This window comes from Eurypyga helias, unplaced genomic scaffold (assembly GCF_000690775.1).
Source record: "Eurypyga helias isolate BGI_N326 unplaced genomic scaffold, ASM69077v1 scaffold45583, whole genome shotgun sequence".
In the NCBI taxonomy this organism is placed as follows: Eukaryota; Metazoa; Chordata; class Aves; order Eurypygiformes; family Eurypygidae; genus Eurypyga; species Eurypyga helias.
The window spans coordinates 15,821-27,028 of record NW_010243893.1 but is presented as its reverse complement, the minus strand read 5'-3'; the positions used below and the strand labels follow the sequence as shown (position 1 = coordinate 27,028).

The window sequence follows — 11,208 nt, the reverse complement described above, 5'->3', positions numbered from 1 at the left end:
CAGTGCTGTGAATTCTGTAAGCTGTGAACATCAAGTTCTGCCTCTGACACTTTCTAGAAATAAAGATTCCGCAATTAGGACTTTGCTGACAATTTAGTTGATAAGTGAGGCAGTTAAACCTATGCCTCTTCTAAAGCTGTTTTCTCTCCAATGCTAATATTAGGAAGAAAATAAGTATGAAAATGGTTCTAGGAGCTATTTTTGATACCTTTTCTGTTGACAACACTGTGTGTTTTTCACAATTAGACTAATCTCTCTGTGGAGGCTGCTGTATTCCTCCCCTGCAGTGGTCTAGCGTCTTCTGTTGGTGGATAACATGTCAGCTCTTTCATTCGGCTCATGGTCTTACCTCTGTCCTAAAACAGTGCACGGTTCAAGTAAAATTGGAGCTGGGGCACCGAGCCCAACTGCGGAAAAAGCCCACCACCGAAGGCTTTACCCATGACTGGATGGTGTTTGTCCGTGGCCCGGAGCAGTGCGACATCCAGCATTTTGTGGAAAGGGTGGTCTTCCGGCTGCATGAGAGCTTCCCAAAACCCAAGCGAGGTGAGTGTATTTTTTGAAGCTACGTTAGTAAGTCTTCCCTCTGTGAAAGAGCTTTGTGCAAGTCAGGGTTGTCTTGGAATGATACTTTTCTGTAAAATATCTCCTTGAAGAGGAGCAGAATGTACGCTGCGTGCACTTCAGCTTTAACCTTTACCATCTTTGCTTGAGGGAGGTCAGGGAGAATAGGACCTTTCTTCAGATGAAAGGGCTGGAGGTGAGGTGCTTCCTCTTATTTAAGTGTTAGCACAGGCAGGTTCTCAAGACACTGTGACAGCAGAAGATAATTCATGTTACCAAATGGAAAAGGGGGTTTTGATTTATTAATAATGGCCAAGAGAAGCTGAAAGCGTGTGATTGGTGAGAGATGCTCAGATTTTGGGCTCGTATACAGTCTGGAGTATGCAGAATTTTGTGTTAAGTACCCATCAGGATTCCTGCGGTTTCTGGGTGCTGGTTCGGGTAGTGTTAAACCCAGCATTACTCAGGGATGCCGAAGGGGCAGGGGTCCGTTTGCCACTGGCCGTACGTTCCAGCTGCACGTGCGTGTGCAAGCTCGGTGCGGTCAGCAAGGTTGAGGGGAATATAAAAATTCTGCTGGATCTGTTCTTTGCTCTTTCTGATGGTGCAGCGACGCGGACCTCGTTCTTGGCATGGCGCAGCAGGGATGCGCGGTTGAGGCGGAGGTGCGGGAATTGCCCTTTTCAGCAGCAGCAAAGACTTAAATCTGCTTAAGGTTGTGTAACTTCATCTAGGCAGCGTTACGAGGAACGCTGGCTGCTGAAGAGCATTGCTGTAACTTACCACCTAATGGGCATCTTTGAAATGCTTCTGCTGGTCACGCAGGATGTCTTGGGAGTACCTACTGCGCTGGTGATTTGTGGGAGTCCACAGTGGAGAGTAACTCAGAGGTGTTCGGCTCGTAAGGGTGTGAACCCAGTCTGTATGTTAATAATATCTCCTTCAAAGTGGTGTAGTAAAACTGATGTATGATAAGCAAGTGCAATACTGAGCTGAAAGCTAATTTATAGGATAAAAGTAACAATCTGCTCTGCTACAATTCCTGTCATCTGGAGTAATTACGTTATTACCAACAACTGTGGCAGGGTAGTCCCTGGGCTTTGCTCAGTCAGTTGCCATATCATCCACCTTTCCGGAGTCGGTGTTTCCGATCTCTAGGTTTTGCGTGCTTAAGCTTGCTCCTAACGCCAGCGTGCTTTTGACCAGAGTCTGTCAGGGCTGTACGTAAATGGCATGGTGTATGCGTGCTATTTCGAGATTTGGGTGAAGGGTTTCTTCAGATGGCTTGCTCTTACTTGGAGCAGAATCTGCTGGTGAAGGTAGGCTTGTGCTGCCGGCAGATTGTGCCTGTAGTAACCTCAATTTGTTGGAACAGAGTGGCAGAGGAACAAAGGCTGCTTGGCAGATAGGCTTTAAGTTTCCTGCTGCCATGTTGGCAATGCTCTCTGGTCTTGGGCTTCTTCCCCTAAATGGTTCTTCTATAAAACTCAAGTTAAAGCAAGTCTGGAGATTTTGGTTATTTTTAGATATGGGGGTTTTTTTTTCATAGTTGGATTTTGAGTATTGCTTTCTAGCACCTGAATGGTGGTAGAAGTGCTTAAAGCTGGGGATAATACATCTACATGAAAGAAAAATAATCCGTGTGCTTTTGAGGTTTGAGGTGCTGTTTCCTAATCATATTAATTACTTGCAATTCTTCAGAGAAAGTAAAAAGATTTGCACTGAATTCCTCTAATTACTTAATTGACTTTATTTACATATATTGTAGCGCATAAATTATATGCAAGTGCATCCAGTTTCTGAGAAGGAAAAATACTTGTGTCGGTCTCATGTTTCTTCAGGCATGTTCTCTATAGCGATGTCGTGGCCAGAGGAAGGATCCTAGCGTCCTTCCAGTCGGCTGTCACTGCGCTGAAACGCAGCGGCGGGTGGTAGGATGGATTCAGTAGCATGAAGATACGACAGGCAGTGGCACAGCTGAGGCAGGAGAGAATGTAGATGGATTAATTAGGATTAACTTCTGTAACTGGTGTTTCTGCAGTAAGCAGCGCTGTAACCTTAGCAGCAGGGTGCTTAACGCTTTTCCGTTGCCTGGGATGTGGAATACGTAGCGGTGCTCACCTGCCCTCCAGGTCTGTTACCGGGTTTGGATGAAGCAGCCTGTGCTGTGGCTGTTGGGTAATTCTGAAGAGTGAGCATGGCAAGGGGAAAGAAGTGTGCTCGCGCTGTATAGTGTGTTGATCAGTAAACGGGGGCCCAAAGCACATTTTACCTTTCCGTACTGTTCAAATTCCCACCTTTTGGGTCTTCGCCTTTTTTTGCAAGACAGCTTTAACTGGCAGTTCTCATTGTTGTGGAGCAGCACAGAAATGTAATTGTATCTCACTGCAAAACGGGGGGAGAATCTCAGGGAGACTCTGGCATGGGGTGTTTTATGTTTCCTTTCATTGGGAGGAGCTAAGAACAGATTTTCACGTTCTTAACTCAGCCCATGACCACCATCTTATTTGTGGGGGTTTTTTTGGTTTGGTTTTTCACAAAGGTCAGTGTTTTACGTCTGTTCTGGGGTTGTCAGAGTCCCATTGCTCATCTTGCAACTCCTTTTTGGCTCAGATTAAGTTGCATTATATTGAAAGTTAATGTTTGTCTGTTCTCTTTTCAGTGTGCAAGGAGCCCCCTTACAAAGTGGAGGAGTCTGGCTACGCAGGCTTCATTATGCCCATTGAAGTGTACTTCAAAAATAAGGTAGAATCTGATTTCTGGTCTTCTAATTGTTTTGAGCTGCGCCAGAGCCTGAAACTGCCTGACAGAAAGACTCTAAATTATGTGACTATTTTATGTGTGTGTTTTTTATTAGTCTAATAAATAGAATTTAACTGGGAGTTGGAAGCTGCTGCCAGACTTCAAAAGAGAGCTTTTGGCAGAAATGAAATTGTATAGAAAGGTAATATCAGGACAGTGTGATGGTCCTCGAGATTCTGAACAGAGATTGTATCTCTTGTTCCAGGCTTTTCTAGCGTGGATAGTATTATAGCAGTTTAAAATAATTTATGCAAATAGGGAAGTAAATGAACATGAAACACTGATTTTATAAACCTTTGTAAATACTCTGCTGACTGGCAATATATTTAAAAATGCATTTTTTATTTGCAGTGTTATTAAATTAATTGCACAGGTACAAAATTTGTATAGGCCCAAGACATTTGCATGTGTAGGACAGGTATTTACAGCTACGTTAAAAATATTCTTGTTCTGGTTCAGTACTCTTCCAAAAAAATAACCAACCACTAAATATTTTAAATCTCAAGATGCCTTGCCAACAAGTATATGAAAGTTAAAATGTGGGATTTACTGCTTGCTTTATGTCTTACCACAGAGGTCACATGACTTGAAGAAGGTTATGAAAATATGGATTTGGGCACTTGCGTTCATATTAACTCGGTTTCAAATTGTTTTGTTGAATGTGAATACTGAATCTTTCTGGTTTTGATTACTACTTAAATGAGAAAAACTAATGTTCTGCTTCCTATCCCTAAGAGGGAACGTAGATAAACTAAAACCTGATCATTAAGCCACATCACTATGATGTATGCTCTCAGCCCCACCCCCCTCGACCCTCCTGGCACAAGCTGTTCCCCACGTTTGTTGACAGCGGACCACAGCGAACGCCCTGATTCTGGTTCGCTTCCCAGCATCCTTTCCACTGCACCTCCCACAAACTGTCTGTCTGTTGTTCCCTTCTCGCCCCACTCTAGCACACTTTACTATCCTGGCGGTGTCAGTTGAGAATAATTAACATTTTAGTTTGGGTTTTGGCCTACCACATTGCTCTTACCCCGTTTTATGGGTCTGAGTAATAAGGCAGATAACAAGGCTGAACCACAAGGCAACTTGTCCTATAAACCTGGGAACGTTTTGCCACAGGTTTCTTCTGGGTGGGTGGGGTAAGCCAAAAGGATGTGAAGAGCAGTGGCAGTTACGAGGGTAGGGGATGGAAGTTGGTGATAGAAGCAGGTTTTTTTTGGCAAACACTGAAAACTACGATGTGAATGCAAAAAAAAACCAAAAACCAACCCACAAACCTCTTACAAGCTTAAAAGTAGTTTGATTTCTGGTTGCTTTTCTGAGGTTTGGGATGGAAATCGGGAAACTCTTCATCTGCGCAGTATGTTGTCTTAATTCAGTTTCAAAATCTACCTTTATGTTCCTGACCGAAGGAACTTCCCCACGCTGACTTCTTGTCAGGAGAATCTCTCATGACTGGGATGGGTGACCAACGTTTTGTTTCTACTCTTATTTTTCCTTCCTTTTTTCACCCAGTTTTTCTCACACTTGCCTTTTTCCCTGCAGGTCTCTCATGGCTTTGTCTTTCCCAAGGCTTCAGATCTTTCTCGTTTCTGTTTCTCCTGTGCTTTTTTTGTGCGTGTACTTGTCTGCATTGACTGTGGTTTTCTTGCCCTCTGTCCCTGACATTCCTATGTTCCTCACAGAATATGGAACTGGCAGTTTGCCTGCGTATAACTTGGTTTCACCCCTCCGGGGTCATCACTTCTCATTGTTGCTCTGGACACGTGACTGCGTGGTTGTTCTTTCTAGCATTAGTGGGAGGGTGGCTCTTAGAAATACGGGAAATAGGTGGTCGCTGTTCTCGGTGGAAACAATGGAAGTAGCAGTTAATTTAGGAGAAAGCAGTTTGGTTTTGGCATTTTGGTTTTTAGAAACATGAAAAATAAATGGGAGAACAGGTTTATTTGCAGGCTTCTTTTCAAAACTATGAATCTTTGCACTGTTTGTGTCACTTTATGCATTATGCAGAAGTTCTTTTCCACTTACAAGCTGATGCATTGACTAATTGAGGAGTTTCAGACAGCACCTCCCGTATTGCAGCCTTCCAGTACCTGAAGGGGCTACAGGGAAGCTGGGGGGGACTTTTTACAAGGGTCTGTAGTGACAGGACAAGGGGTAACGGGTTTAAATTGAAAGTGGGGAGGTTTAGATTGGATATCAGGAAGGAGTTCTTCCCGCAGAGGGTGGGGAGGCACTGGGACAGGTTGCCCAGAGAAGCTGTGGATGCCCCATCCCTGGCTGTCTTCAAGGCCAGGCTGGATGAGGCTTGGAGCAACCTGGTCTATGGAAGGTGTCCCTGCCCATGGCAGGGGGTTGGAACGAGATGATCTCTGGGGTCCCTTCCAACCCAAACAGTTTTGTGATTCTGTGATTACATTGGGGCAGACGGTGGTTGAGGGGGAACACAGCTCCCATCACCCAGCAAGTCACCTGAACAGAGACTTGTTCCCTGGTTCCACCAGCAACCTGCAATGTGTCAGCTGTACTAACTTGGTCGAAATTTGCCTTTACTGCTTACACGTGATTTTTTCCGTCCTTACATCAGCAAACGCTATATTCTCTGCACATTTGGAAGTTAAGCATGGTGCTTGTGGTTGCTGGAAGCTTAGAAGCTGCTGATGATGTGAAGGGTTTGGCTCCCCTGCCCACTGGTGATAATGCCACCTTGGAATATTAAGAGCTATGATTCTTTTCAGTAAGTGGAGCTGAAGGAAATGTAAGAGGTGCCTGTGTCCGCAAAGACAGAAGATAAGCAAAGTCTGAGGAATAGTAGAAATTAAAAAGCCTGGGAAAGAGGTGGAGGAATGGCAAAGGCTTAGGATACAGCCTGTTTTCTCCCGATTACAGAATGTGACATTAAAGCACCAAATAAATAAGTCTTGACTACTTCGAGGCCATATGTTCGCTCTGATCTCTGTAAACCTGTTGACACTGGTGGGGATCAGCTGTTGTGCACGGAGCGTATTTTGTTTTGAATTTGCCTGGATTGATGACAGCATTTGGGACTCCTCCTTGAGTAACTCTTGTCAAGTAGAGGTTACGGATTGATTCTGGGATCGGGTAGGAAACGCTGTGTTGTAGGTGGCTGGGCAGGAGTCGGTGGGTCTCTGGCCATATGCTCCCTACATTCCAGCACATTTTTGTGTGTGTGTGTCCTCTCAGCTGAAACAAGAGTTGGGAGGGCTTTGGGATTTGTTTATCCGGGCATGGTTAGCTTTGTAGAGGTGAGAAGAGGAAGGATTTGAAGAGGGAGCGGACTAATCTGGTTGGCTGAATTTTTTTTTTTTTCCCACAGTTTCAGCCTCCTTTCTCTGCTGTTTCCTTTCCCTGTTCTAATTTGTTACTGGGATGATAAATAGCGGTTGTCAGAGCCAGTGGAATCTTTGCTTTGGCTAAAAAAACACGGGCCTGCTCACTGCTAAGGAACGGTTTTGCTAGGAATGGTTTAAGAATGTTTTAAATGAACTTTATTAAAAACAGGGAGGTTTTTTTTAGGCAGGTTTGCACAAAAGTGCCCATTAACCCTCTGTGTTGAAGTACTCTCTTGTTGTTGTCTGTTTGGAGTAGGAAAGTCGGTGCTCTCGGGCCCGCTGAAGCTTTCAGTGCCTTTCTGTCGGAGAGGGAAGCGTCAGCAGGGTATTAAGAGAGGCGCAAGAGCCTGTTCTGATCCTCTACAGACGTAGTTACGTGTGGCTGGCGTGTTTGTCCTTCCTGTGCCGTAATTCAGTTCATCGCCGTGCAGGTGCTTTCTCAGCCTTGTCATTTGACTTACAGCACTATTCCGTGAAATACCGCTGTGAACCTGGGAGGTTTGTGCATCAGCTTTCCGGAGAGTTGCAGCGGCGTGCGCAGCCGTGGGGCTGGCCGTCTCGCTGGGGTTGGGTGCCTTGCCAGAGCCTTTGCCTCTGCAGCTGAACCTGAAAAACAAACGGCAGTGTCTCAGCAGGTTGGATGATGAAGCTTTTGAAAGCACGGTTGACTAATGACCGTGGATCATTTGGGATTGTTGGACTGAAACGTTAGTACGCTATTTTTGGTTTTAAACCCTTTGTGTTCCTTCCTGTAACGAGGGCTGCTGTTAGTGGCTGCTGTAGTGGCTTCTGTTGCTTGAATCAATACCAACTGGGTACAGTAAATGCATTGCTGTTTTTCTACTGCTCTTCCCCTTCCATCTCCCCCACTCAATTTCAGCAGTCTTGAGGCTTTTTTCTTGGCCTCATTGTTGCCTCCAAATACATCTCGCAGCGGCACACACCGTCATCTGGAGGCTGTAATACAGGTATGGCTTTGGCATTCACTCGCCACCACCTTCGTTGCATCCTAATCAAATTAGATCGATCCTCTCCAACAAAGGCTGAAGGTCTAGGATACTTTCATGCTGTATGAGGCAGATGATAACTAATGCAACGTGGATGAGGTGTTGTATTAAAATCTCTTTGAAAGTACTACCTCCCAATTTCACTGTTCGAGATAAAAGGCTTCCTGTATTTACATAATGGATACACGGAACTGGGGCCCTTTCTGTTGGTGAAAGGGGAGATAAGGGAAGAACGCAGAGAAATCCGTTTGATTTTTCCAGTTAGGTTCAAGATAAAAACACGCATATTTTACCTCTTCTGCAGCATTTATAGATGCGATATATAAAATACTGGAGAAGGGAAAAATCGTTTGTGTTTCAAAGTAGGAGCTCCCTAGAGATGTTGGACATGGGTGCAGATACGGCAGGGTAGGTGAAGCTGGGGATCCGTCAGGACTGTGCCATCGGGAAGGTACCTGCCTGTGAAATGCTCCCAAGGAATGTTGCTGCGTTTGCGTGAGACGCTGGATTTTACTTAAACTGCTGTGCTCTTGGGGCAGGGTCTGCACAGGTTGGAGGAAAGGAGGAGTAGATGTAGCATGTTGAAAGGAGGAGTAGATTCAGTATTTACTCAGTGTTGCTGAAAGTTGTGGGAGGAGTAAAACTTGTCATTTTGTTTAGCCTCTAAGCGGAAGCATTTGTTACTCACATTTTTTAGGTGTGTTCTATATTGTCTTGCTAAAACTGCAGCACTTTTTTGTGCTGCTGCTGAGCGGTGAATCTTTTTTTACCTTTTTCTATCATAAATTAATACATATGATCACTTTACCCATTATTCTATCCGAACAGACTGTTTTCCTGGCCAAAACGCCGGGGCTGTGTGTGTTTCAGTAGCTCTTCAGCGTGGCATCTCCATATGCTGAAGAGATGGCAGTGCCTGGCGAGGAAGCGTGTTTGACTGTAGCAGCTTTGCTCGCCGTGCCAGCATCGTGCCATCCGTTTCTAAAAGCCAGTAGATTATTAAATGCTCGTCTTTGAGCAGTGAGTACATTTTCCTAATTTTCAAACAAAGTAAAATAGGTTTCAGATGGGGGAGAGTTCCAAAATGCTGTTCTCGCTTATTTTACTTTTTTGAGATTCTGCAGGGTTAAGGGTGTTCCCCGGACTTGTTAGCTGAGTGTAACATAAGGTGACTTGCTTCAAAAATGAATATTGGGCTATTTGCTGTTAAATGGAAGGGGTGGAAGAGTAGTCAAACGGGTTGTACAAGCCTGGAAAGGGGGTTTCATTTATACAGACTTTATGAACCGGTTGCGGATAAATGACTCTGTCAGGCTGGATCTATGGCAAAAGGGAAGTAGTGTTAGATGTTATGGTTATTGAATAACCATGAGTCTGCTTCCTTGGTGTGCTAGATTTTTGTAGATAATTTTGTTTTATGGCTTTCTAAAAGTGATTTATGAGCTTTATGCACACGCTACCAGTGAAATTCTTTTGATTTGTGTTTAAGTGGCAAAGGGCACACCCTGCCTTAAAAACAGGACAAGGAAATTTTAACAAAAGACTTTGAAAAATTCCTCCTCTTATGAAAAGTGCCAAAAGAACTTTAACCCGTTACTTCAGAGCTCAGGAGAAAGGTAAAGCAAGTCGTGTGTTGGTAGCCGGGCACTGGCAATCAGTACGGACAGGAAGCTGGAGAACGGTAAAAATAAAGCGTAACATACTCGGCTTTGGGAATGGGAGGTGGAGCAAGGGGATCCCCTGGCTGGAGGGAAATCTACCGCGGCTCCGAATAAAAGGTCGGCCCTGGCTTGGTGGTACACACTTCTGCTTTACTCCTCTGGCATCTGAGATTCAAGGGACAGCTGTAAACTGAGGTTCTAAGGTGGCTTGCTGAGAGTTCCCCTCCCGGGTTAACCGTTGCGTGTCCGAACTGACCACTGGGTTTTAATCTGAATAACCGCAGTACCTACCAGTTAGAAAGGATGGCTCACATCTGTTTCTAAAGCCTCTCTTGGAAGTGGGGCCCTGTAGTAACGCTTACGGTCTCGGAGAGCAAAATACCCACAGAAAGGATTCTCTGTGCTTTTCAGCTTTGCTTGTTGACATCCAGGGTTGCAGGTCAGAAGGTGGAATCATCTGCGGGTGAAGGTCTGCTCGCGCGAGCGGTTGCTGCTCAAGCAGGAGTGCGGGAAGAAAGCGAGCTGCCCGGCCCCAAGTTCGCAGGGTGAGAAAGCACCTACGCTCCGTTGCACCTCCAAGCAGCAGGATGTGTAGAACCCAACGTGTTATTTAGAAAGGCTTTGAAGTCTGGCACTGTGGATTCAGTTTGGCTTTCCATTTAAATTTAGAGTATTGTGTAGGTCCAGGTCAATTGAGAGAGAGATTCCTTGTTGGTTTGTTGCTCCCCCTCCCCCCCTCGCTTCCGAGATGGTAGTTTGGAGGAAAGAACCTTTTAGGGAGGACCGGATGGGTTAAGCTTTGGAGTCCCCTGAGCTGTAATCATTAGCTGTCAGTGAAGGCAGTAAAGGAAAGAATGTTTATTTGCAGCTTTTTGCTTTGAGACTTTTGTACTCGTTCTTTTAGGAGTGCTGTAATCTTAACTACTCACTTGGGGGGGTGGGTTCTGATGGCCTGAGACAGTACAAAGGATATTTTAATGATCGTGGTGCTTGTCTGGGGCTCTGTTCCCAGGGTGCTCGTGGTCTCTGTGTCACAGAAAAATCTCATTGAAAAACTGTCTTAATTTTGCAAAAAGTGGAAGCTTGTCCGCAGAGGTACGATAAATATTTGGGGGAGTTCTCTGATGCTTTTGAGTCCATATGAAAAATGGGATACCTAAGATCAGAGGGAAACATATCTGCTACCCCTCTCAGAAAGCAAGTGGGCAAATGACAAAGCAGAGCTCTGATAGCGTGATGGCATCCCAGCTTTTGAGTAAAGCCTGCTTTCGCTAATGTATCCAAGATCAATTTATTCTGTGCTTTTAAAAGGCTTTTCCTAGTTAACAATTCTTAGGCCACATTTGGATTTCTATTCATCCTTCATTTAAGTTTAATAGACTTTGAGGGACCCTCTGCAGCTGCTGTTTTAACTCCAGCATAAGCACACACACGCAGAGCTCGCTAATGATTCGGTTAATGGTTGTAGCAAAAGAGGGAAATGACAATGCAGTGTATTTTCCAAGTACTCTGCTGACATTTCATCTGTTTTAGGAGGCACTGAACCCTCTCGGGTGTGCCTGGATTCTTCAGGACCCTTCCAAAAGTGGGTCTGAAGACCCCCGTGTTGGTAGCATTGTTCTCGGTTGTGCGTGGGAGACCGTTGGGTTGTATGTGTCTGCTTGGATGTCTGCCTGCCCTTGTTTGGGGAGGTAGGACCCAAGACCTTGACTCCCGAGGGAGTTTAGGGTACCGCTTCTGACGGAAACCAGGTGTAGCTACCAGACGTTAGTAGTACAGGTGTAGTTTGTACAAGACATGGCTTCCTCGGCGCCGCTA

The 11,208-nt window shown here is 45.1% G+C and overlaps 1 protein-coding gene across 1 annotated transcript in view; it reads left to right on the top strand.

The window, feature by feature from the left end:
- Nucleotides 1–365: 365 nt before the first annotated feature.
- The window catches only part of MLLT1 (myeloid/lymphoid or mixed-lineage leukemia (trithorax homolog, Drosophila); translocated to, 1), a gene marked incomplete at its 5' end in the record, with an annotated part of 24,624 nt that continues 13,781 nt past the window's right edge, over nt 366–11,208 (top strand). Inside the window, 2 exons of the mRNA XM_010149569.1 lie at nt 366–546; nt 3,227–3,309. Coding sequence (XP_010147871.1) covers nt 366–546; nt 3,227–3,309 — 264 coding nt within the window. The remainder of the gene's footprint in view (nt 547–3,226; nt 3,310–11,208) is intronic.